The sequence below is a fragment of the Setaria viridis genome, chromosome 2 (assembly GCF_005286985.2).
Source record: "Setaria viridis chromosome 2, Setaria_viridis_v4.0, whole genome shotgun sequence".
Classification (NCBI taxonomy): domain Eukaryota; kingdom Viridiplantae; phylum Streptophyta; class Magnoliopsida; order Poales; family Poaceae; genus Setaria; species Setaria viridis.
The window spans coordinates 6348978-6376578 of record NC_048264.2 but is presented as its reverse complement, the minus strand read 5'-3'; the positions used below and the strand labels follow the sequence as shown (position 1 = coordinate 6376578).

Sequence of the window (27601 nt, the reverse complement as noted above, 5' to 3'; positions counted from 1 at the left end):
GTGTAGAGCTGAATCTCGCCGACGGCACCTATGAGCTTCACCCGGTGCCTGAAGAAGGTGCCGTAGCTGAGCAGCTGTCTGCAGGAGTCAAAACTACGATTGCTTCGTCAAGCAGGGAATAACCGGTAACACTTAGGAGGGGCAGGAAAGCAAGAAGCACCGATCAAAGCGGTGAATAGTTAGTAATAATACAAACCTCTTGGGTAAGGATTAATTGGCAGCTCTCTCTTGGACGGTGAAAGATCATATTGCGATTGCGATCAACTGCGTCGCGTACAGCAACCTTGCCAAACACATGGAGCGGCCACTGTAAACCTCCCCGTATCTTTGCGACTTTGAGTGAAAAGATCTGCAGGGTAGCAGTTGGCACAGGAGAATGAGGCAGCTTAGGCTTCTTGTACGTGAAACGCATGTTAGGGATCTTTGCTGCAAGTATATTCAAAACTAAGTTAAGCTGCAAGTAAATTTACACTATACTAAGTTAAGAAGGGGGTTCAGCAGCGACGACAACAATTCATCGCCGGCAATTCTTCTTCTGGGTCCACCTCTGCTACCATTGTCTTGCCCGTCGCCGGCACTGGACCCTCTTCCGCAGCAGCCGAAACGACGTCGACCATCGCTGATCGATTGGAATTCATCGCTGCTGCCGCCGTCGCTGTTGAAGGACAACAACAATTAAAAAGGGTAAGACACAGGCCCAACCGCACCGAAGCCCAAGCCCTTTCCGAGCCCAACTCCACTAAGCCATTCCGAGCCCAACTCCGGCCACCTCCTCTACTGAGAAGACGAGATCCATCATCCATCTGTCCAAGGTTTGCTAGAAATTTCGGGAAGAAATTGAAGCCGAGATGGCCGGCCGCCGCTTGTTGATTCAGAAGCTCTCCTCCGGGGCGACATGCCACCTTCTTGCCCCGGTCACACGCACTGCGTCGATAGTACGTACAATCTCCAGTTCATCTTCTAGTTTTCGGTGGAATTAATCATGGATCCGGTTTCCTCTTTTCTCCAGTCTGTTCGGCCTTACTGAAATTCCTCTTTTCTCCATGGAATTAATTTGCTGAAAATTCGAATTTGTTAAATTTTCCATAGATGTAGTTGGTCTTCATACTACAGGCATGCATGGATGCTCCCAATAATCATTGATTTCATTGGTACTAAATTTTCTTTGCATCCCAAAATATAAGGCATGCATATATTGTTTTATTAGCTAGGAGAAGATGACTTACATGTTATGTTACAATTAATTGCTTACTATGTCATGATGCAAAATCATAATCATAAAAGTATCGTAAGTGTAACAAAGATTATATCAGTATTATCCTGCCTAATCTAGGGAAAGAAATATCTATTGCAAGTGTGTTTCTGACTTCTGATCCTGCCCTGGCTACAAGCTACTTCAGCATAGTTCCCTGCTCCCATGCTGAAGCTAAAACAAACTGGCCAGTGAAGCGGACTTTTTCGTCAAGTTCATTCAACAAGCACAAGGTTTCATCTGAACCAAAAATGTCACCTCGGCGAATTAGTTTAGCAGAGTAAGTACTTCAGTTGTCTTCTCTTTGTAAGTTTTGGATGAATGGGTAGGTTCATTGGGTTGAACCATGATTGCTTTCACGTGTGAATGTAGCTTTATTTCTACTTGTGCTTCATTTATTAAATGAACTCGGGTTGATGATGCTGAGCATTTGTTTTGTTGCACGTTGGAGCGGCCTAATTTGTTTTGTTGCTTTCAATGGCATCCCTCAACAGCAAAACCACTCTCAAGCCTCTGCTTCTAAAAGATAATCCCTGCTGGTGGTGGTGGTGGTGGGTGGCATCTAAAGTCAGCTCGGGTTGCAATCATCATGGGTCCCATCTCCTCTCTTTTACAATTTTTTTGTTTTTCCTAGACTTATTCAATTAATTCACAGTATCTGTCAACCTCTTGAGGTCTAGACACAACAACCCTCGATCCACCTCCGTTCATGTACCATGGAGCGAGCCATAGTGAGCGCGGTGACCGGAGCGATGAGCTCCGTCCTCGCAAAGCTAGCGGAGCTGCTCCATGAGAAGTACAAGCTTGCCAAGGGGGTTCCCAAGGATATCGAGTTCCTCAGGTCAGAGCTCAGCGTCATGAATGACCTATTGTATGTGATGGCAGACATCCAGGAGCTCGACGCCCTCAACAAGGGGTGGCGGGACAGGGTGCGGGAGCTGGCCTACGACGTCGAGGATTGCATCGATCTCTCTGTGGCCCGGTTCTGTCATGCCGGCGGTGATGCCAGCAAAGGCGGGTTCATCGGCACCAAGCAGCTGGCACGGAAGCTCAAGAAAATCAGAGTGTCTTTTCAGATCGCTCACCAGATACAAGAGCTCAAGGCTCGTGTCATTGAGGAGAGCGATCGACAAAAGAGATACAAGCTTGATGGCCTCATCGGATCAAGCTCCGATCCTTCTCGTAATAAGGTTGACCTCCGGATGTGCGCGCTTTGGGAGGAGACGAAGAATCTTGTCGGACTCGATGGACCCATGGATGAGATCATCCGCTTGTTGATGCCTCGAGAGGGAGAGGTGCCCTCGCAGCAAGTCAGGACTCTGTCCATCGTTGGGTGTGCAGGCTTGGGCAAGACCACTCTTGCCAATTAGGTGTACCAAAAAATTCAAGGCCATTTTGAGTGCAAAGCCTTTATATCGGTGTCTCAGAACCCTAACATTAAGGATATACTGATGAAGATTTGTTCTCAAGTTGGAGCAACCCCAAGCATGGCGGATGATGAGGTCCTTCTCGTCAACAAGCTCCGAGAGCGACTCCAGTACAAAAGGTGTGTTGCTTTATTTCAACCCTATGTCCCTATATATCTTCCATTATCTATAGTGATGACTGGGCTCACCTTTATTATGAATGGCTCTGATCTGTTGGCATGGTCCTCCTAATATACAACCTAATATATGCAACTAGGATCTGATTCACCCGCTTCATAACAAACATGCTCAGTCAATTGGCAAACCAAAAAATAAAATAAGTAGAATATATAAGCATGTTGTTTTTATCTAAAGGACACTACAATCTTTATGAGCTTAAAAGCATGTTGTTTCAAGCCAATTTGAGATGCATAAGAATCAATCTTCCGACTCTCTTAAAAAGATTCATATAGTTTATCAAAATCAAGAATGAAGCATTACATGCATAGTTTTTCCCTTACAACATCTAGTTTATCAAATTAGAATCACATATTATGGCAGGTACATTGTTGTAGTGGATGATATATGGCACTCCGATCCATGGAAGAATCATTGGACAAGCATTGGTCAGAACTAGCCTTGGTAGCATAATAATTGTGACAACACGTCTGAAAGATGTGGCCGAGTCATGTTGTTTTTCTCACGGTGGTCGTGTTTATGATATGAGACCTCTAGACGACAACGACTCTAGAAGGTTGTTTTTCAAAAGAATTTTTGACTCCGAAGATAAGTGTCCTCATGAGTTGGAAAGAGCTTGAAGATATACTGGAAAAGTGTGATGGCATACCACTTGCAATAATTTCGATATCCAGCTTCTTGGCAGTTGATGTACCACAATCTGCTGATCACTGGAACAAGGTGAAAGAATCTATAAGTTCACCACTTACTGGAAATAAAGCTGTTGAGACCATGCAATCAGTGTTATCACTCAGTTACTTTAATCTCCCACACCATCTGAGGACTTGCCTATTGGACTTGAGTGCATTTCCAGAAGATTGCATAATCGAAAGCGATCGTTTAATAGGCAGATGGATTGCAGAAGGATTTGTTAATGCAGAACCAGGAGAGAGTCTATATGAAGCAGGGCTAAGGTATTTCAATGATCTGATAAACCGGAGCTTAATCCAACCATTGCATGAGGTAAGAGGTGTGGTGGTGAGCTGTAGAGTTCACGATGTCATCCTTAATTTCCTTGTGTCCAAATCAATTGAGGAGAACTTTCTTACTTTGTCGGACCCATCTGGGCTCCCAACTTCTCTCCATAGCAAGGTTCGTCGCCTATCTCTCCATAATAGCTACCAAGAGAATGTAGTTTCATGGATAAAGTATATTAAGCCTTATGTCCGGTCACTTGCATGCTTTGTGGACTGCAAAGAATTGTTTTCTCTTACGGAATTTGAAGTTGTACGTGTGTTAGACCTGGAAGACCGTTTGCCATTGACAAATGTGCACCTTGCAAATGTAGAGGTGTTACTTCAGTTGCGGTATTTGAACATTAAAGGAACAGGTGTCAGCGAGCTCCCTGCTGGAATTGGAAAAGTCCAGAATTTAGAAACATTAGATATAAGTCTGACTCAAGTGGAAAAATTGCCATCAACTATTGTTCATCTTGAAAAGCTGGCACGTCTTTTCGTCAGTCCGAAAGTCAAGTTCCCAGCAGAAGGCTTCAGCAAGATGAAACGATTGGAACAACTAACACTTCTCTCGATCCACAGGCAGCCACTCAGCTTTCTAAAAGAGCTAGGCCAGCTTACCAACCTGAGAATGTTTGAAGCCATTTGTGATGACAATTATGAAGGTAGCGCATGGGAGATTTTAACATCTTCACTACGTGCACTGTGCAGTCATAAACTTGTAGGTGTTGATATAAATATGAGGATTGGTTCGAACGCTATCCCCATGGATTCCTCGTTCCCTGCTCTGCAAAGCCTCCAGACATTTGTCATTTCAACCATTAGCAATCTCCCTATCTGGATGGGCTTACTTGTTAATCTCGAGGTGTTACAACTCGAAACTAAACGATTCACTCCAGAAGATTTGCGAGTGCTTGGAGGCATGCCGGCTCTTGAGACTCTTATACTGTATCTTGCAGACACACATGCAGGTCCTTTCACCATCCGAGGACACGAATTCCAGCGTCTCAAATCATTCAGGGTCGGCGAACTAAACCAAATTCTGTTTATGCCTGGTGGTATGCCTAACCTGAAGCACCTCAAAATTAGACTTGCCTTCACCACGAATAGTTACAGCGATCTCGGCATCCAGCACCTCGCCAGCCTCATCATGGTCGATGTGGGTATCAATGCTTGGTGTGACCATAGAGGAGCCGTCGAAGATGTGGAGGCCAAAACCCGGAGTTTACTTGACACACATCCCAATCGTCCCACACTAATCTTCAATACAAACTTTCTGGACGATTGCTATTTCACTAAAAGGGTTGGAAAAAGTAGCTATTTCACTAAAAGGGTTGGAAAAATTAATGATGAGAATTAGCTTCACGATAGCAAGGTAATACAATAATTGTTCCTAAGCCACACAGTTTTCTAGATTTATTTAAGTTTTTCTCTTCCTTCCTTTACATGCTCCCTTGATAGTAGATAGTAACTAGTTACTGTTCTTTTTGGTGAACAAAGCAGGATCCTTGTCGACTGGTCTTTCAGTTCGTCCGTCGAGTCTTGTTTACCAGTGAGGAGACATGAAGCCACCAACATGTGTTTGGTCATGACAGCGTGTTCAATTTCATCCGTACTATCTGCAGCCTTTCATTATTCATAATCTACTTATGAAAGTTGTTTAGCTGCTCCACTTTTGTTGTTCTTGAATAAGAAATGACATCCATTATTTGCTCCGCCAGCCCCATCTGTTATGTTCTGCTCCTTGCAGACAAACCTTTTGGGCTGCCTTCATTGTAACCAACTTATGAAGACATTTATTTGAGAATTTAGTTGCACACCTGCTTTGTCTTTGCTCACTGCTGAAGGCGTCTTTCAAAGCCCCTTGAGTTAACGCTATGAGTTGAGTTCTCGTAATAATCGAAGAAAAAGATTTTCATGAGATTTAGTGAATTATTTGTCATTGGTTTAATTTTCCTGGATAGCAGCCCTGCAGGAGGTTTTGGCAACTGAGCAGGATTAATATGGAATTGTGATGTTTTAATTCAAATGCTCATTTTCTCGAGCACATAAGCTTTTACATGAGAGGAACCATATGCATCAACCATTATAAGGTTTCAGTGCAAGCCCGAGGTTGAGGAGTACAGAGAGTAGAATGATACAGGGTTGTCAGCTTAACAGAGAAACCCAAGCAAACTTTCCAGCAATGATTGGGATAACAAACCTAAGAGATGAGATCCCTTGCACAAAATGAAGAACTCACTACCGGAAACAGGAAGTTTGCCGAGTGCCCCAAGCACTCGGCGAAGGCCCAAAAGCACTCGGCAAAGAGTTTGCCGAGTGTAACACTCGACGAACTGGACTCGGCGAAGTTTGCCTCGGCAAACAGTGGATTTGCCGAGTGTCAAACGTCGGGCACTCGGCAAACGCTTTGCCGAGTGCCAAAAAACACTCGGCAAAACAAAACACTCGGCAAAAAGGCGTTGACGGACTGTCACAGTAACGGCGCCTTTGCCGAGTGCCAATCGGAAGAACACTCAGCAAAATTTTATGTTTTGCTGAGTGCCTCCGTCCCGACACTCGGCGAAGATTCTAAATTTTGCCGAGTGCCTTTTCACAAACACTTGGCGAAGTTTCTAAATTTTGCCGAGTGTCATATTCATGACACTCGGCGAACATTTAGTGTTTGCCGAGTGTCGGTTTCGTGGCACTCGGCAAAGAAGAAGCTTCCGCCAGCTTTTTATGGCGCGTTTGCCGAGTGTTATGTCGATACACTTGGCAAAGTAGTCACAGATTAATAGAAATTGGCCTCCCTCCTGTAAAACAGATTCGTTACATATAATGGACCCCTCTCAAAAAACAACCACAGAAGCATCACAGGCATATAAATTGCATCATAGGCATATACAATCATCACAAGCATCACAAGCACACAAATAACATTCAGAAGTACATATAGGTTCTAGTCTAAACAAGTAATTCACAAGTTTGCTTAACACAATAGCCGTTCAAACAAGTCACTGAGGAGGATGTGTAGGTGGCCATTGGCCCCAAGATGATTTTGCATTTGATGCTGCCGATTGATTCTGCACAAAGTTAAAGAGATTTCATTACTTACTTTTCTAGTGTAAGTTTCTAGTGCCTGTAGTTTCTAGTTTAATTCTAGATTGATTGTAAGGTTGAGAGTGACTCACAGGAGTAGTTGCAGGAGGTGGAGGTGGCGCGAATAGGTTCGGTGGCACAGGTGGTGGAGTTTGACCTAAACTCTGAAAAACACTCTGCATGTAATGGAACATCGACTCCGTCCTCTACCTTTCTATCTGCCGATCCGCCTCGATCCTCGCCTCTAGGTCCTCCCGTCACTTCCGTTCTACTTCCACCTGGGCCTACAATATTTCATCCCAATGTCTTATTGCAAAGCAAAAGGTACGTAAAAATCAATGAAAGATGAAACAAACAGAAATAACCTGCAGAGCCTGCATCTGTAACTGTGCAGTGTTCGGCCGTGCCCGTATCGCGGGGCTAGAGTCCGTGCTCCTTGCTCGGATCTGGGAGAGACTGGGAGTACTGGCAGTGTCGATCACACTATCTCCAATCCAATACCGGCCATGCTTCTTGCCTCCTCCCACCCTCATCCAAAATTTCTGCATCAATATCCTGAGAGCTCGGATCGAACTCTGGCCTATGAACCTCCCTTGCCATTGATGTGTACTCGGTGACGTGGCTGTGGATGCTTGCATGGTTGTACGCCTCGGGCGGGTCCTCCGGGTTGAAGTCGATGTCGACCGTCGCCTTACCCTTTTGGACATAACCCTGCCTTGAACCGGGAGCACTCCTAGCCATCATGTGATGATGTCTGCGGCAAAAATGCAAAAGGATTAGAAAGTATGCAGTATTGAGTGTGAGAATAAAGAAATGAATTCGTGTACCCATTTTTCCTTGTATTCATCAAGGCTCAGGCTGCCTTGATGGTGTGATGCATATGGCATCTGCAGACGCCGCTCCTGGCAAGCAAGGTGGTTCTCCAACCACCCGGGCTGCAACCACACCTCCACCATTTGTTCCCAGCACCGAGTATAGGCTCGGCACCACCATGGAGGCACCTACATCATCAAGTGTGTGACATATAACAAAAGAAATTAAGCGTAATTAATCTTAGAAATAGTAAATATTAACTTTGTGTACGTACCGCCATGAATTCTTCCTTGGTTAGGTTCATTGTCCTTGCCTCTTCTTTTTTGACCTTCATCCTTCTAAATTCAGCATAGAAGTCAATGATGGCCTGAACCCGCGCCTCGTAGTGCATGTCCTTGACGAGCTTCTTGGCGGCTTGTTCAGTGATGGAGGCCGCCCTAGCCTCGAATCCCTCCTGGCATCTATAGAAGTACTGCGTATAGACACATTGTATACAATTATTATTTCAAGAATGTCCAGCGAAGCTGATGTATTAACCAATGTAGTGCTGCAAATACTTACCCACAGCTCGGCCTTCACCCGCTCCGCCTTGTTCGCGAATGTCCTATGGTCACAATCACCAATGTCGGCGGCGGCGACGTAGTGGTCCCATGTGTAGGCCGGCTCCTCCTATCCGGCTAAGACCACTAGACCAGGGAAGTGTAGCCTACACAAAAGACCAAATATGCCGTTGACCTTGTGGTTGTGGCCACCCCCACTGAGCTTAATCCAACTCCTGCACAAGTGATTAATATAAATTATTAGTTTCTATTGTAATTTTCAACATATCAAAAGTACTAAGAATATGTAAAGGAATTTACTTTGCCCCAGTTGGTTGAATCAGTGGGCATCTATGAAGAGGGATCGGTCGCCTCGGGAGGGAAAAGGGACCTCGCAACCAGATCTTGGACTGCAAATCCCCTACCTCCTCCCCTTCCTCCCTCTCCTGCTCCTGCTCCTGCTCCTGCTCCTTCTGTACCTCCGCCTCGTCACTAGAGGCGTGCGCGGAAGGTATCTCCTCCTCCTCAGACGACCGGGGCGAAGGTACAAGCGACGGGGCTCTCACCCCTTTACCCTTTCCTCGATGCCTGCCTCGACCCCTGCCGCTACCCAGGACCTGTGCATCCTCTGTTTCCTCGACCATTGGGTCACCCCTGCCTCCACCCCTGCCTCGACCCCTGCCGCTACCTAGGACTTGTGCCTCCTCTGTTTCCTCAACCATTGGGTCACCCCTGCCTCCACCCCTGCCTCGACCCCTGCCGCTACCCAGGACCTGTGCCTACTCTGTTTCCTCGACCATTGGGTCACCCCTGCCTCCACCCCTGCCTCGACACCTCCCTCGACCCCTCGATGCGTCTGACCTTGTACCTGACCCTGAAGCTGCAGCTTTCAATTTTTCGTAAAGCGCTGCGATCTTCCTCGCACCGCCCACCATTGTTCAATCACATGCAATTACAAAGAGTAAACCAATCAGCACAGATAAACAAAACATACTTTGAAAAATAACATAGTATGACAAATAATAAATAAATTAGTACGGTCCATACATGTATTAGAAATAATCATCATGATCGGGATTAGCTGGATAATAAGTCTCATCATCACTGGCACGCGTGTCAATAAAATCATTCCAGTGCTCCGAAGGAGGAATATCGTCATCAATGTCCTATCCTAACTGTAATCGCTGAAGTAATTCTAACTCCTTCATATTATGAACCTCATCTCCAACATCATCATCAGCAACCCTTTCATTGTCTACATCCATTTCGAAAGCTTCGGTTAAGTCAATCTCAAAAATCCCTTCGAGCCCATCTTCTTGAAAAAAATCTCGGTCATATGTGTTGGGGTCAATGTTGTAATCTTCATTGTTTGGTACAGGTAGTTTACCGTGTGGTGATACCTTGTACACAACATCCCAACCCTTCAGACGGTTGTCAGTTTGGCACGGGTATGGCAAATAATAAACTTGCATGAACTGTTGAGCCACAATATAGACATCGTCTCCTTGTAAGACCGATGATTGCCAAATTTCGACTAACCCAAGATTAGGGGCCCGTCTCATGACTGATGGATCAAACCAATGGCATTTGAATATGACTAGATTAAGAACTTTGCAACCATGAAAAGTTAGTTCATATATTTCTTCAATTCTTCCTTACTACTCGACACCATCAAAGCCTGGCGTAAAAACTCCGGTATTTGTGGTTCTTCGATTAGGCCGACTCTGCTCATGGCTTGTTGTGTGAAAGCGATATCCATTTACGTCATAACCGGTAAACGATCCGACCCTATAGGCACAGCCATCAGCAACCTGTCTCAACTCGACATTCATAGACGCATCAGTTTGGCCCTGCAAGTTGAAGTAGGGTGGTTCGTTATATTATTCGCATGTACGAGCAACTTGTAATATCAAACTAAGTACGAGCTAAATTGGACTGTACCTTATGTTTGAACCAAGAAATGAAATCGGGCATTCCATTTCCTGCACCCTCTCTGAGAAGAGTCTCCGCTTCGTGCGGGGTAGGTTCCCTTGAATTATGCCAGAAGTGACGATGGAATTCCTTGTACCAATGAGAAACATACGAGTTGGACGCAGAATAGTGACTAATTGAGAACAAACAAGTTTGTTGAGAACTTACAGTATGTACGTCTCCACCTCGGATAGGTTGGTCAATACATACATCATGATAGTGCGCCACTCTTCATGTTTCAAGTTCTTCTGTGTTGCACCACTTGCACTTCCGAGTTTTGTGCGAAGTTGGTGCACAGAGTCTGTTGAACTTGATGCTGGATTTGTTGAATGGGGTGCTGGAGCAGATGCTGCCAATAGTTTCCACTCGGGCCCATGAGGTGGAGTCGCGTCCCCTGCGGTGGAGCGAAGTGGGGGCAGGTGTTGCTCCCAGATTGTCCTCGTGAGATGAACTTCCTCTTCATCTCACCCAGCTCGCTGCGCTTGTGCTCCAAGCCAATAGCCTTGTCCAACATCTTCTGGAAGGATGGGAAGGTGTGGGATATCAGCTGATACTGGAGTGGTCTAATCAGTCCCTTCAGAAACAACTCCTACTTCTTGTCATCATCAGCCACGTCTTCTGGTGCATAACAGGACAACTGGATGAATTTGTACCTGTACTCACTCATGGAAATTATCCCTTGCTTGAGAGCAAGGAACTCCTTCTTTAGCTTCATCAGACCAACAGAAATGTGGTGATTCCTGAAGCTGTTCTTGAACTCCTGCCAGGTGATAGCATCGGCATCAACATGTGCGGTGGTGTAAGCATCCCACCAGTCTGCAGCAGATCCTTCCAGTCATCCTGAGGCATACAGGACCTTCTCCCTGTTAGTGCGCTGAGTGATGGTAAGGATTTTCTCCACCGCCTTCAGCCAGTCATCAGCCAAAAGCGGGTCAGCAAAGTGGGAGAATATCGAAGGCCTGTGGCTCATAAACTCCCGATGCTTGTCTCTTGGTGGCTGCTGCTGGTTGTTGTTGTTATTGTTGTTGTTGTTGTTGTTGTTGTTGTTGTTGTTGTTGTTGTTGTTGTTGAGCTAAGCCTGCATGACCACCATGGTGTTGGCCATGTTCTGAAGGAGCTGGGTCTGTGCTACAAGGAGCTGATCCATGTGCAAAAGAAATAGGACCTAAATCTAAAGATCTTTGAACTACACTAGACCGCGGTGCAAAAAACACAAAGCAAGGGGGCTCTTTAGCAAAAAGCACAGCACGGCGCGGGAGTTGATCGGTACGCGGACCGGTTGACTCCAGTATCCACCTACACACGTGACTCATTGCCCTTCCCTCGCACAGGCCCGTCACGGCGTCGCCCCTTCTCTCCCATGGACGTCACCCTCCCCTTCACTCCCACCAACGGCGCAGCCCCTCCCAGCACTATGACGCCGCCCTTCCCAACTCTTGCGGCGCCGCTGATCCATCATCGCACTACAATTCCCCAGCGGGCGGCCTCGAGGCCGACCCGCGGTTGGCCACCCTCTGCCAGCGCCCGCCCGCCCGGCTCCCGCCTTCCCTCTCCTCCGTCCGCCACCAATTTGCCATCGTCCGCTGCTCGTCGGCCCTCTCCTCTGTCCGCTGCCCATTTGCCACCCGCCCGCTGCCCCCTTTCCCTCTCATCTGGCCAATGGCGCCTGCCCCGATGCTCATCCCCGCCCTCCTGCCTGCCCCGACGCCCCGGCGCTCATTGACGCCGCCACGGGCGAGCCGGTCTCCTAAGCGGAACTTCGCCGCCTCATCTCCGCCCTTGCCGTGGGACTCCTCGACCGCCACAGCCTCCGCGCGGGTGATGACGGCACGACCACCTGTCACCGTGGGACTACTCCTCCGCCACAGCCTCCGCGGAGTTGGTTTGGGTGCCAACGCTGGCCTTGCACGCAGAGCCGAGCATGCGGCGTGCGGTATTGGCATCCTCGGTATTGTCGGTGATGAAGCCTGGTGGACGCGGCCCTGGAGCTCCTTGGCGGGGAGCGCGCTCCAGGTTGTCCCGTTGCCGCCAGCGTCCCATGTCGGGCTGTGAAGGGAGGAAGCGGCCCCAGGCAAAGATGAGGAGCTAGTAAGAAGCAGCCCTCCGTCGGCGCCCTCCACGGACCCACAGCTGGGCGCCCTCCGCCGGCGCCCGTCCGGCCCCCGTTCTCATCTGTCCACCGATTTGGGGGTATTTTTGTCCAAGTTAACAGAGCTAACGCTGAAATCTAACAGAGTGCTATTTTCAGTTGAGCTCTGCCCCATTTTACAGGGCCAAGGCTTCTTTGTCTATAGATATTTTTAAAAGCAAATAATTTTTTTTCATTCCATCAGTTTGATTGCAAGCGGATGCACATGAGAACTGTTTTTCATAAAAGCAAATAAAGTGTTTTTATTTCACCAAAAATTTCCTTGACCATTATAAAAAAATTACTTGATTCCAGTTCTGATGTCTGGATTAACACCAGTGACAAGCAATGAACTCATTACACCTTATGAAAATACATGCGTTGGTGCCAAGATTCCAACTGATATGGCATGGTAGACAGTATATTTGATATCAACAACTTTGTAGACCTTCCGATGTATCGACCCGAATATGGTTTTCATCAATTATCTAACACTGCACAATTCTGTTGATATTGAACATTCTGCACTTGCCAAGGTAGGAACACATTTCCTTCTTTTCAAAAAAAGTACCACATTTCCACAATGTTGTAACTTGTGGCATTCTCTCATCACTATGCTGTAATATGTGACAGAACATAAGAAATTATACAAATATCCTCCGACGACTGACATAAACCTGATAAGGATGAAATTGATCAAGTGTTACTTCCAGATAGGCTAGATTTGAAGAGATGTTTGTAATAAGAGATAACAAATTTTGTACTAACTGAATTCATTTTGCCATAAAAAAACTGCGAGATACAAACTCGTAGGGGCAATAGGACACACTTATATATGCATCATTCCAACACAAAAGAAAGAAAGACATAGCATCGTATACATAATTAGCACCATCACCGTAGAATAGTACGATTATGGAACCGGCATCATTTCTAGTTAATCAACTGACTCCGTGTTTACTCCCCATGCGCGAAGGCAGTGGCATCAAAGCTATCCGAGAGGCCAGTGCCGGTCTTGAATGTGACCTTGTCCGGCGAGGCCTCGGGAACATAGACCTCAACAACGCTTAGCCAGAGCATCAGCTCCTTGGTCTTGACGCCGGTGATCTTCCGCAGCTTGCCCTTCTCAGCATATGCCGTCACCTCAGCCGCGTAGGACACGGTCTGTTTGATCTTCTTGAACGTGTGCTCGACCTTCTTCTTCCCTTGAACCAGCCACATGAACCCCGTGGTGCGGTTGTACCCAAACTCCTGGATGTCCTCCATTGGCAGGAGGCCCTTCGGGAGCCCGAGCTCTTCCAGCAGCTCGACAGACTTCTTCCTGCAGATGGCATCTCCAGTGACAACCTCTGCACTGGAGCGGTGGCTCTCAATTTGGGATGCCATTGGAGTATGGCTAATTGCTAGCAAAGGTTGCTGACCTGGGAATATATTGTGTCCTATATATGCAAAAGAGTTCAACTTGTTGTGATGAAACTTGATGCAATAGAGGCACGTATATATAGAGGTCTCAAGGCCTGTTCCAGTGTTATTCGGAAAGTGACTGGAACCTGGTGACTCTGATTCAGAGGCAAAGCAAGGAAAAAGACGTACTCCTGCCCTCATAGGCAATAGCACATCTGCACAGGTAGCCACTGCTGACTTTACCAGCAAGCATACTCTGACGCACAAAGTCACTGACCAAGTCAAGAGAAGAACAACTATTTCATTGTCTAGACGAAACAAGTCTTACAGTTAGCAAACCACGACGACCGAGTCAAGAGTCTATGACAGGCCTATCAGACGTGACCATTAAAAATTCCATGCTGTATCGTATGGAATTGTAATCATATTGTTAGAATATTAGAAGACAGCCGGTTATGATGATGCGATCTTTCATCATTGCAAAATGATCTTACGGTGCTGTAAGTTTCTAGGTTTACCGAATGAGACAGTACCAAATTGCCTCCGCCGAGGAAGCTTTCCTACTGCCATATTTTAATTTCGTAAGCCTCATTGCGTATAAATATTTTAAAAAGGGGAAAATTGTACTCACTTCAACAGTTTTTCATTGCAACAAGATATTATTGATTAAGTAGGACAATGGAGCAGTAACATCTTACAGGCAAGCCATTGAACTTGGCACAAACGATTAAGATAATCCTTGCACGTAATCCTCGTAAGGATTAATAAACTAATAAACTCAACATCCACGTAGGCAAGATTTGGAGAGACATTTGTAATAAGAGATAACATTCATATGAACTGAATTCAGTTTGCAATAAAACTTCAAGATACAAGCTGTCACTCCCGGCTTTAAAAGCAAAACCAGATGCATAAATCATATGTGCATTAGGATCGAATTACACAGGCGACAACTTAAGTGAATATCAAAGTCATTGCAAAATCATCTTACGGTGCTGTAAGTTTCTAGATTACGGAATGAGATAGTACCAGATTGCCTGCAAAGGACATACACAACAATAATCCTACTATTACTAATTGGAGGCTCCTTTTGAAGCCTCCAGATGAAGCCACCTAGGATTCCTAGGTGGACACTCTAAAAAAGAGAGAAATCCTAGAAATTCTCACAAAAAAGCAAAACATCCGACCATCAATCGATAGATTCAAATCATCATAGCCATTGGATCTATCATATTTTCTAAAAAATTATCCACCTATGCTATTATGATAATAGTCTAAAGTAACCCCCTAAATCTATATACAAATTACCCACCTCTACCAGTATATAAAATAAACTAAAGTAACCCATAATCTTCATCAAAATTACCCACTTATGCCATTATAAATAATATTTAAAATAACGCCCTCATTTGCAACTGAATTGCCGACCACTATTATTTAAAAAACTTAAATAAACCCTTAAATTTGCATCTATATTACCGACACATGCTATTTTTAAAAATAACATAAAGTAACCCTATGTTTGAATCAAATAACCTTAATTAAAATATACAACAATATATGATTCTAAATCATCTATATCTTGCACTATTGGTATACGATATAATAATTAAGGTCTATACACATGATGCGTGTCACCATTTATAAGGATATAAAGTTGAGAATATAGATTTCTATGCTAAAATTTTGTCTCAAACTTAGGGTTCATTAAACAAATTCAAGTGCATACCTGCGAAGCAAAGTGAAAAGTTAAAGATTATAAATGTGGATGAAAATATTATAGAGTAAATACTGACTAAAATCTATCATAATTGGATGAAGATATTAAGTATATATCTACATAAGCATTATGTTCTAATATTTAACAAATAAGAGGTAGCTTATGGTAATAGTTTTGTAGCGATGTAGTCTCATTTTTTTCCATTGGAAACTCCGCATTAGTTCCCACGAGACAAGCTAGAAAAAACAGACAAATTCTCATAAAAATTAAAAACATCAAACACCAATCCTATAAACTCTAATAATCATAGCCATTGATCTATTATATTTTCAAAAAAGTTACCCACCACTGTCATTGTGAAAATATTCAAAAATAAGCTCTAAACCTATATTTAAATTACCGAGCTCAGCTATTATAAAAAATAATTTAAAGTAACCCCATAATCTTCATCCAATTTACTAATACAGATCATTATAAAGCATAACTTAAAATGTCATTCTAACATTTTATCTATGTTACCCACGTATGTCGTTATTAAAAATAACCTAAAATAAACACCTAAATCTTAATCCAATTATCTTCATGTGCATCATACAGAAATATCAAAAAGTAAACTAATATATAACTCTAAATTACCTATTTATGTCATTGTTAATATAAAAATACTAAGTTAAAGTATATACACATGATGAGTGCCACCATTTAGACCATTTATACGTGTTTGTGAGGAATAGATGAAAAATATTGATTTGTATGCTAAACATAATATATGGAGGATTGGAGGTGTGCTACAAAATGGAAAAAGTGCATAGAGTAATTATTAATTAAAAATTAACTACAACTGGACAAAGATAGGTACATATCTATATAAGTATTATGTTGAAGTATTGAAAAATAAGAGAGTAGTAGGTAAACAAGTTTGATTCTTAGCTAGGAGTTTAATTTCTATATAATTTTTAAATGCAATAGGTTCTAAAAATATTAGTCTGTGCGGGAGCACGAGTTGATGGACTAGTTTACCAAATTTCAGGTTACCGAACCAATTTTGCAAAACAAAATGTTGAGCTATAATAATAGTATGGAGATAAACATGGAGTATATAAACAACTTTTTTGTTTTGCAAATGAACGGTAGACTGAGTAAGCCTATCTGAACATTTCATTTCACCAAAGAAATATTACAAGATCATGCACCTGACAACAGTTACCGGACAGTGATAACAGGCAGCACTAATGTTAAAATTTGAACTTTGAAACTTGGCCCAAGCAGGCTACATCAACTGTGTTCACTGGCATGATGATCGTGCCTCCGCGGGGGAAGCTTTCCTACACAGCTGAATGCTTCTGTTCACTCCTGTATGACTTCATAAATCCATTGCACAATGCATTCCACTGGCCGATGGTCCTCTGCCATGTTTTAATTTCATAAGCCTTATTGTGTATAAATATTTTTAAAAGGGGAAAATCGTATTCACTTCATCAGTCTTTCATTGCAAGCAGATGTTATTGATTATGACAGACAATGGAGCAGTAACATCTTACAGGCAAGCCATTGAACTTGGCACAAACGATTAAGACAATCCTTGCACGTACGTAATCCTCGTAAGGATTAAATAAACTAATAAAACTCAGCATCCATATTTACTCCCCGAGTGCAAAGGCAGTGGCGTCAAAGCTGTCGGAGAGGCCAGTGCCAGTCTTGAAGGTGACCTTCTCCGGCGAGGCCTCAGGAACATAGACCTCAACTACACTGAGCCAAAGCATCAGCTCCTTGGTCTTGACACCGGTGATCTTCCGCAGCTTGCCCTTCTCGGCGAACGCTGTCACCTCGGCAGCATAGGACACGGTCTGCTTGATCTTCTTGAAGGTGTGCTCCACCTTCTTCTTCCCTTGCACCAGCCACATGAACCCCGTGGTGCGGTTGTACCCAAACTCCTGGATGTCCTCCATTGGCAGGAGACCCTTGGGGAGGCCGAGCTCTTCCAGCAGGTCGACGGATTTCTTCCTGCAGATGGCGTCTCCATTGAAGACCTCTGCGCCAGGACGGTTGCTCTCGATGGCCTGAGACGCCATGTCACTTTTGCTGTGAAGTGGTTCTATTATTGGAATTCGTTGTGTATGCAAATGAGTTAAGCTTGTTGTGATGAGCTGGTGATACAGATGTTGAAGAGGCAAGTTTATATAGACGTCTCAAGTCTGAAGCCTTGTCCCTGTGCTAGTTAATTTTGAAACAAACTGGAATCTGCAAACTAGAATTCAACGGCTAAGGAATGAGCTCATGAGTCATGACCCTAGCCATATCTGACTTGTGACCAGCACGCATACTCTGACGCACAAAATCACTGACCAACTCAAGAGACGCATAACTGGCAGTGTGCAAATGACCCAAGTCTTGTAGTACGGAAACAGTTAGCACACCAACCTTTAAATAAAAAAAGTAGTTAGTTAGCACACTAGGACCGAGTCAACAATCTGTATATAACTGGGCGGCCAGAGATGACCGACTGACGCCTTGGCTGCTCTGAAACCAAGTAAAGAATTTCAGACTTGTCGTCCATACTGTATCATTATAAGGAGTCGTAATTTATTCACGTGTTACAAAAGTCAGCCAATTATGATGACAAGAACTTGGATTCCAAATTTATCTTATGGTGTAACGTTCTAGTTCTCTGATGAGCTACAGTCCCAAATTGGCCGCAAGCCCGAAAAGGACATACAACACGATAGTCTAGCAAATTTGAGGTTATGCAACCAATTTTACAAAACAACTTGGAGCATATACACTATTTTTTAATTTGTAAGGCTTCTTAGTCTATAGATATTTTTAAAAGCGAATAATTTTTTTCATTTCATCAGTTTGATTGCAAGCAGATGCACATGAGAATTGTTTTTCATAAAAGCGAATAAAGTGTTTTTATTTCACCAAAAATTTCCTTGACCCTTATAAAAAAATTACTTGATTCCAGTTCTGATGTCTGGATTAACACCAGTGACAAGCAATCAACTCATTACACCTTATGAAAATACATGCGTTGGTGCCAAGATTCCAACTGATATGGCATGGTAGACAGTCTATTTGATATCAACAACTTTGTAGACCTTCCGATGTATCGACCGGAATATGGTTTTCATCAATTATCTAACAATGCATAATTCTGTTGATCTTGAACATTCTACACTTGCAAAGGTAGTAACACATTTCCTTCTTTTCAAAAAAAGTACCACATTTCCACAATGTTGTAACTTGTGGCATTCTCTCATCACTATGCTGTAATATGTGACAGAACATAAGAAATTATACAAATATCCTCCGACGACTGACATAAACCTGATAAGGATGAAATTGATCAAGTGTTACTTCCAGATAGGCTAGATTTGAAGAGATGTTTGTAATAAGAGATAACAAATTTTGTACTAACTGAATTCATTTTGCCATAAAAAAACTGCGAGATACAAACTCGTAGCGGCAATAGGACACACTTATATAGGCATCATTCCAACACAAAAGAAAGAAAGACATAGCATCGTATACATGATTAGCACCATCACTGTAGAATAGTACGATTATGGAACCGGCATCATTTCTAGTTAATCAACTGACTCCGTGTTTACTCCCCATGCGCGAAGGCAGTGGCATCAAAGCTATCCGAGAGGCCAGTGCCGGTCTTGAAGGTGACCTTGTCCGGCGAGGCCTCGGGAACATAGACCTCAACAACACTAAGCCAGAGCATCAGCTCCTTGGTCTTGACGCCGGTGATCTTCCGCAGCTTGCCCTTCTCAGCATATGCCGTCACCTCAGCCGCGTAGGACACGGTCTGTTTGATCTTCTTGAACGTGTGCTCGACCTTCTTCTTCCCTTGAACCAGCCACATGAACCCCGTGGTGCGGTTGTACCCAAACTCCTGGATGTCCTCCATTGGCAGGAGGCCCTTCGGGAGCCCGAGCTCTTCCAGCAGCTCGACAGACTTCTTCCTGCAGATGGCATCTCCAGTGACAACCTCTGCACTGGAGCGGTGGCTCTCAATTTGGGATGCCATTGGAGTATGGCTAATTGCTAGCAAAGGTTGCTGACCTGGGAATATATTGTGTCCTATATATGCAAAAGAGTTCAACTTGTTGTGATGAAACTTGATGCAATAGAGGCACGTATATATAGAGGTCTCAAGGCCTGTTCCAGTGTTATTCGGAAAGTGACTGGAATCTGGTGACTCTGATTCAGAGGCAAAGCAAGGAAATAGACTCCTGACCCTCATAGGCAATAGCACATCTGCACGGGTAGCCACAGCTGACTTTGTTACCAGCAAGCATACTCTGACGCACAAAGTCACTGACCAAGTCAAGAGAAGCACAGCTATTTCATTGTCTGGACGAAACAAGTCTTACAGTTAGCAAACCACGACGACCGAGTCAAGAATCTATAACCAGCCTATCAGACATGACCATGAAAAACTCCATGCTGTATCATATGGAATTGTAATTATATTGTTAGAATATTAGAAGACAGCCAGTTATGATGATGCGATCCTTCTTCGTTGCAAAATGATCTTACGGTGCTGTAAGTTTCTAGGTTTATCGAATGAGACACTACCAGATTGCATCCGCCGAGGAAGGTTTCCTACACAGCTGAATGCTTCTGTTCACTCTTGTTTGACTTTATAAATCCATTGCACAATGCATTCCACTAGCCCATGCCCCTCTGCCATGTTTTAATTTCATAAGCCTCATTGTGTATAAATATTTTTAAGAGGAGAAAATCGTATTCACTTCATCAGTTTTCCATTGCAAGCAGATGTTATTGATTAAGTAGGACAATGGACCAGTAACATCTTACAGGCATGCCATTGAACTTGGCACAAACGATTAAGACAATCCTTGCACGTAATCCTCGTAAGGATTAATAAACTAATAAAACTCAACATCCACATAGGCAAGATTTGGAGAGACATTTGTAATAAGGGATAACATTCATATGAACTGAATTCAGTTTGCAATAAAACTTCAAGATACAAGTTGTCACACCCGGTTTTAAAAGCAAAACCAGATGCATAAATCACATTACACACATGCGATGACTTCTGTGAATATCAAAGTCATTGCAAAATCATCTTACGGTGCTGTAAGTATCTACCTTACCGAATGAGACAGTACCAGATTGCAAAGGACATACACAACAATAATTTACCACATTTCAGGTTACTGAACCAATTTTGCAAAACAAAATGTTGAGCTATAATAATAGTATGCAGATAAACCATGGAGTATATAAACAACTTTTTTGTTTTGCAAATGAACGGTAGACCGAGTAAGCCTATCTGAACATTTCATTTCATCAAGAAATATTACAAGATCATGCACCTGACAACAGTTTCTGGACACAGTGATAACAGGCAGCACTAATGTTGAAATTTGAACTTTGAAACTTGGCCCAAGCTAGCTACATCAACTGTGTTCACTGGCAGGGTGATGGTGCCTCCGCCGGGGAAGCTTTCCTACACAGCTGAACTGCTTCTGTTCACTCTTGTATGACTTCATAAATCCGTTGCACAATGCATTCCACTGGCCGATGGCCCTCTGCCATGTTTTAATTTTCTAAGCCTCATTGTGTATAAATATTTTTAAAGGGGAAAATCGTATTCACTTCATCAGTTTTTTATTGCAAGCAGATGTTATTGATTAAGACAATGGAGCTGTAACATCTTACACGCAAGCCATTGAACTTGGCACTAACGATTAAGACAATCCTTGCAGGTAATCCTCGTAAGGATTAAATAAACTAATAAAACTCAGCATCCATATTTACTCCCCGAGTGCAAAGGCAGTGGCGTCAAAGCTGTCGGAGAGGCCAGTGCCAGTCTTGAAGGTGACCTTCTCCGGCGAGGCCTCGGGAACATAGACCTCAACTACACTGAGCCAAAGCATCAGCTCCTTGGTCTTGACACCGGTGATCTTCCGCAGCTTGCCCTTCTCGGCGAACGCTGTCACCTCGGCAGCATAGGACACGGTCTGCTTGATCTTCTTGAAGGTGTGCTCCACCTTCTTCTTCCTTTGCACCAGCCACATGAACCCCGTGGTGCGGTTGTACCCAAACTCCTGGATGTCCTCCATTGGCAGGAGACCCTTTGGGAGGCCGAGCTCTTCCAGCAGGTCGACGGATTTCTTCCTGCAGATGGCATCTCCACTAACAACCTCTGCGCCGGAGCGGTGGGTCTCTATTAGGGACGCCATTGGAGCTTTGCTAGAAGTGTGATTCAAACCTGGGAGTGTACTGTGCTAAATGCAAATGAGCTGAGCGTGTTGTGATGAAACATGAGACAATGGAGGCACGTTTATATAAGAGATCCCAAGGCCTGTTCAAGTGCTTCTTAATTCTGCAACAGACGGTGATCTGGCAGCTAGAATTCGGAGGCAAAGGAATAGGACTCCGGACCCTCGTAGGCAATAGCTTAACTGCACAGGTAGCCATACTCTAACGCCAAAGTCACTGACGAAGTCAAGATACGCACAACTATTTCGGTGCTTCAGAGCAACAGAGAAAAATCTTACACAGTTCGCATGCCACACCGAGTCAAGATAACTGGGCAGCCAGAGATGACCGTTGGACACCTTTCTTTTTTCCTTTTCTTATTTTTTTTTAGGGAAGACCGTTGGACACCTTGGTTGCTCTGAAGCCAGGTGAAAAATTCCATGCCGTATGATATGGAACTGTAATTATATTGTTAGAAACTTAGAATATAATATTACAAGCCAACCAGTTATGATGACGTGATCTTGCATTGCTAAATCATCTTATGGAGCTGTAAGTTTCTGGGTCGTCAAATGAGCCACTGTCCCATTACCTGCGAAGGATATACACTGGTAATTCAGCAAATTTCAGCTTATGCAACCAATCTTACCCAACAAGATGTTGACCCACATTAAAATAATGTAGGCATTACAAGGATCATCTTATCTTACTATTACTAGTAATAGGAGATTTTTTTTGAAACCTCCACTTAATTTTAACGACATGCCTAGAGAAAAAACAGAAATTCTTACAAAAAATTAGAAACATAAACTCCAATTATCATAGCCATTGGATCTGTTACGTAGATTCGTGCCCCATGCGCAGCTGTACCAAAAATGTTAATCCAAAAGAATAGTGAAAATGTGGTGGCTCCTTCTACTATGCTCAGAAAAGCATATATAGCATTGATGAACCGAATGAAATTTAAAAGAAATAAGAAACTCAACCAAATATCGAATTGATCACGTGCAATCTTAAATTCAAAAAAAATATGTTCATTATTTTGATCCCTCAAGCGCTACACAATACTTTTTGTTTAGGAATTCACTTATTTTTACATATTTTGTGTACGTAGTTGATTGATATATCTAAGGGATTGACGCACTATGCTACAAAGGTTCATGGTCTCCATAAAAATAAAAGATGAAATTAGCAATAAATAATTCAATCATATATTGCATTTTTATGATTATTTGAAGCAACAAAGTAGCAATGGACCGCTCACGAACTTGCTCAACTGGTGAAGCGAACCAGACATACAGCTATGTCGCGTTTGCGTACTTCATTGTGTATTGAGCAAATTATTGCTCATGATTGTAACTTTGTTTATGAGATGTAACTTTGTTTATGAGATCTAATAAAAGGCACTCTTTTCCTCGGAAAAAAATGAGGCTTCCACAATTGGATGCTGCACACAAAGTTTATCTAGTGTTATTATAAACAGTGGAAAATCAAATACATTTGATACCGTCAATCCATAATGGCACTACAAAATATCCTGGCCCCACATATACCATGTAACACCCTAATTTTTAAACTTTTGCAACTTAATAAAAATTGTTAGAATTTACTAGAAATTAATTGCTTTGTGTTTAAGGATTGAAGGTTTTCTATGGTTGATGTTAAATTATTAGGCATTTAAATTTCATTTAAAATAAGTCAATGAATCATAGGAGTTTATTCTTGCATTCATGCCGGTGCATTGATTTTGGTTGTTTGAATTCAAATTTGTATTTGAATTCATTTGTGTGACCCACTACTGAGGAAAGCCCCTTAAGTACCGGTTCCTGACCCCCTTTAGTACAAGTTGTGCAACCGATATTGCTACTTCGGTACTAAAGGGGGGTCTTTAGTACTTGGTCAAATAACCGGTATTAAAGGGGTATTAAAAAAAATCTGCCGACCGGACCCTCGGCCACACCCCGTCGCCATCCGCCAGAGCACTAGAGCCCCAGCCGCACCCCGCCGCCGTCCGCCCGAGTGCCGGAGCCCCGACCGCACCCCGTCGCCATTCGCCGGAGCACTGAGCAACCACACCCCGCCGCTGTCCGTCAGAGCGCCGGAGCCACGGCCGTACACCGCCGCCGCTCGTCGGAGCCCCGGCTGCACAACACCTCAGCCCTGGACCAGAGAGAGGGAGGAAGGGAGGGAGGGAGGCGGCGTACTTATGCTGCTCAACTACCGCCACCAGTTGCCGTCGTCGCTGCTCCTCAGCCTGTCGGTTGTCGCCGCTGCCGGATCTGAGGGCAAGGTGGCCCCTACTCCAAGATCCACACGCTCCATGCTCCACCACGCCTACCGACGCTTCACCGCCTTGCCACGCCCTCCCTTCTTGTCTCCGCCGCTCCTCGCCACATGTAATAGGTGAGGGTCGACCGGAGGGGAAAGGAGAGGGGTGGCGACGACAGGGGCGGCAAGGGGATCGATTTGTGTAGGGGAGAGAGGGGATTCGACGGGGAGAAGAAGAGAGAGAGGCACGGGTGAGAGGCCGGATGAGGGGGATGAGTGAATAATTACGTGTGGGGAAGGGGTGAGCGTGGGGTGAGAGAGAAGGGGCTGATGCGTGAGGGGAGGTGTCACACCCGATTTTAAAACAAAACCAAGTGCTACCTATATGTATAACAGGATCTAGTTTTATACATATAGTGATATCATTAGTGAATAACAACAACAGTATCACGTAAAGGAATATAAATAAAGACTTACGAGTCTGACAGAGATATATACCTTAACCCTAGAAACGGAGGCTCCAAACTTCACAGGCAATCGACTGGGGACTGCGTACACCTAGAACTCAGCATCATCTTCAGAAAACTTTACACACCTTCCTCTTCTAAGCAGTAGTAAGCAAGGGTGAGTACACTTATGGTTGGTACTCCGCAAAGCCACAAGAAATAACTAGAATAACGATTTAAGTCCATCTTCAAGCTTATTAATCATGTGAGGGTCTAGGCCACTCTTGACCGTGAGCATGGCTGATATATCAGTTTTACACTCTGCAGAGGTTGTACACTTTCACTACAAGTTGTGTAAAAATTCAGAAGAACTTTGGACCCAACCATGCTTTTCAAAAGTAGGCACTTATCACACTACCAAGGTGTGATTGCATAGGGACGCTACGAGACCTTTATAAAGATTCCCTAATAAGAGGTAACCCGCTAAGATGTCGGTGTCTAGCACGCATAAACCTCCCTAATAGGCATAGTGTCTTAGCAAAGGTCACTTTCCAAGAGGACCAGGCTATACAATGACTCAGTCCCCCCCCCTCTTGCCATTTCGGTAAGCTTACCCTAAACTACAGTCTCTAATTAATTAGACAAGACCAGAGCCATATAGTCTTGTGATTGCACAATTTTCCTAGGTGGTTCTCCATGTTCCAAGTAATACATGGTATTCTTGTAAAATAAGCATAGATAGAAGGATGGTTAGGGACACTTGCCTTTCTCCAAAGAAAAGTTACTCTTACTGCTCTTCAACTCTTGCTCTCTTGAAACTTTTAACCTTCAAATTTTTCGAATAGCGATCCTTCTACTCAAAGCAATCACCGGCACAAACATACAAACAAACAAACAAACAAGTACAACTAAGAACAATACACCAATCTAATAAAAGATTTAAAACAATGTACTAAAGGATAGGGCTCGATTCTAGAATCACGCAAACACATGAAACACTGATAACGGAACTATGGTCGATAAGGCAAAACTATCGAGAGGTTTGATTTATAAAACAAATAAAAAGACTATATGCTTGATCCATTTTAATTAAATAAAACATGCACATAGGTTATTTTAGAGAAATACCCTATTTGGAATTAAGCAATTTATATATTTAATCATTAAAAACGTGATAAACTAAATCATATTTTATTTGTAAATATTAAAGTACAAGTTATACCAATTTCACAATTAACTTTAGAAACTCAGAGCATGTATAAGACATAATTGAATAACTTTGTATTTCGGGTTCAACTAAACATGTTAATGTGGAAAAGGGCATTTATAATATTATTAAGCATATTATCTTTATTTATGAAAACCGATGTATAACACTAGATATCTTTTATTTAGAAAAGCTAGTTATAAATAAGAATTAACCAATTAAATCTTAGTTCGTGAAAATCCAGATAGAATCTAATCAATTTTTATTTAGAAAACCCAATTAAATAGTATTGGTCAAGTTAATATTGATTATGAAAAACTGATGTAAACCCTACTTAAATCCTCATTAAGAAAAGGCATTCAGATAGGCATTAATTAAATTAATATTAAATTTATTTTTAAATACATGCATGATGAAAAACTCACCACTATCGTATTATTTATGATATCATGAACCTAACGTAACTTGAACGGATTAAAATGGAGCTAAAACATGTAATCTATGGATTAAACAAGGTTCCAAGGACCTAATCGTGATTAACCGTGAACTTCAGGGGCTAGCAAGGAAGATTCACAAGACACATAGGAAGATTCACACGACATTAACAGAGACCATTACTAAATATTACTAAATTTAACTAACCCTAAACACCCCTGCATTCCAAAAACATATATATAAAGACATGCACGATATGAAAAAAAATTGTAACTAAATGTAATAATTTCAACAAACCCCTAAAACACCTACATGCTGAATACCTAGACAAAATAGAACTCTTGCATTGTGTATAATATTCATGTTAAATTTATCTAAATAAATCAACAAATTAATTTTACTATAACACAAAAACCTAAGCTAAATCCACTATACTGACTAACCTATATTTTTCTATGTCTCGTATGAACACCTAGATTTCATCTACTAATTAACACTACACCATTTGTATAGCTGCTACATCAACTATTACATCTACCAACTACGAGTTAAGCTAAACTAGGGGATTAGTAATACTACCTCAAATGAAGCGAAGATCCGGGCTTCAATCTCCACCCTACTCTCCTCCCCTCCCCTCCCCTCCTCTCCTCCCTCCCTCCCTCCCTATTGACTATGAAAGTTTGCCCCCATATGCCTCATGCACCACCTACTCTTCATGTCCGGCCATATTGGCACCCTGAAATGCTCCACACTACCATTCCGTAGGTCTTCGATTGCTTGTAGAATGCCTTTCTGCCGATCATGAATTAGACAAACACCCTCCACGTCCTTCACAATCATCTGCTTCACCCTCTCCACGAACCAATACCAACTATCTCCAGACTCCTTCTCCACAAAGGCAATCGCCAGCGGCAACACCTCCCACTTGTTCTTCCATCTGACTGCTAGACCCAACCTTCGTGAACACTTGAACATACAATATGAGTAGTAAACCGTGGTTCGTGCAACTATTTACATGAGCCCAGTAGTTCTGGGTTCCTTCAAACAGGATCAGCTCCCAAAAGTTTATGTCAGGCCGTTACCTTACTACAGCCCTAACCGACAGATTCACTTGATCTCTATCAAGATCGAAAGCCTTATAAAGCTACTTGCATATTGAACTCCAAGTCTTCTCTCTTGCTCTTGGTAAATTCTTGCAGAACGACTGAAATTCAGACAAAACTACCGCTTCTACACCATATCTAACCTCCCCCAACCATAGAACACTTGGAAAAATAAACTTTCCGACATGCCTACCAATATACACGACACGAATAGTGGAAATTACTCTTAAGAACTTAAATTAGTTAAGTCCAACGACACCTACATTACAATATATGGTACAAACATCTAACTCTATCATCAACAGTAATAACCATTTTAGAGTTATCCAAAGTTACGAACTAATTCATTTCATTTTATCCAGTCAATATACCTGATACTACCATAGAAAATT

At 43.1% G+C, this 27601-nt stretch overlaps 5 protein-coding genes across 6 annotated transcripts; 1 reads left to right on the top strand and 4 right to left on the bottom strand.

The window, feature by feature from the left end:
* Window positions 1-667: 667 nt before the first annotated feature.
* LOC117842768 (disease resistance protein PIK6-NP) lies at window positions 668-5670 on the top strand. Of its 2 annotated transcripts, XM_034723278.2 has the most exons (5): window positions 668-935; window positions 1401-1532; window positions 1747-2798; window positions 3220-5226; window positions 5355-5670. In XM_034723278.2, the coding sequence occupies exon 3, from the start codon at window positions 1969-1971 to the stop codon at window positions 2620-2622; it is 654 nt and encodes a 217-aa protein (XP_034579169.2). In that variant the 5' UTR covers window positions 668-935; window positions 1401-1532; window positions 1747-1968; the 3' UTR covers window positions 2623-2798; window positions 3220-5226; window positions 5355-5670. The 2 variants fall into 2 exon arrangements, with proteins under 2 accessions (XP_034579169.2, XP_072148164.1); XM_072292063.1 differs by lacking the exon at window positions 3220-5226.
* Window positions 5671-13147: 7477 nt separating this feature from the next.
* LOC117845944 (uncharacterized) lies at window positions 13148-13868 on the bottom strand. The gene has a single exon (XM_034727026.2). The coding sequence runs from the start codon at window positions 13767-13769 to the stop codon at window positions 13341-13343; it is 429 nt and encodes a 142-aa protein (XP_034582917.1). The 5' UTR covers window positions 13770-13868; the 3' UTR covers window positions 13148-13340.
* Window positions 13869-16986: 3118 nt separating this feature from the next.
* On the bottom strand, window positions 16987-17643 carry LOC117846162 (uncharacterized). Its single transcript, XM_034727276.2, has one exon. The coding sequence runs from the start codon at window positions 17577-17579 to the stop codon at window positions 17148-17150; it is 432 nt and encodes a 143-aa protein (XP_034583167.1). The 5' UTR covers window positions 17580-17643; the 3' UTR covers window positions 16987-17147.
* Window positions 17644-18916: 1273 nt separating this feature from the next.
* On the bottom strand, window positions 18917-19638 carry LOC117846012 (uncharacterized). The gene has a single exon (XM_034727110.2). The coding sequence runs from the start codon at window positions 19541-19543 to the stop codon at window positions 19115-19117; it is 429 nt and encodes a 142-aa protein (XP_034583001.1). The 5' UTR covers window positions 19544-19638; the 3' UTR covers window positions 18917-19114.
* A 1622-nt stretch (window positions 19639-21260) lies between these two features.
* On the bottom strand, window positions 21261-21786 carry LOC117841943 (uncharacterized). Its single transcript, XM_034722267.2, has one exon. It carries the CDS (start codon window positions 21729-21731, stop codon window positions 21303-21305), a length of 429 nt encoding a protein of 142 aa, XP_034578158.1. The 5' UTR covers window positions 21732-21786; the 3' UTR covers window positions 21261-21302.
* Between the last annotated feature and the right edge of the window lie 5815 nt (window positions 21787-27601).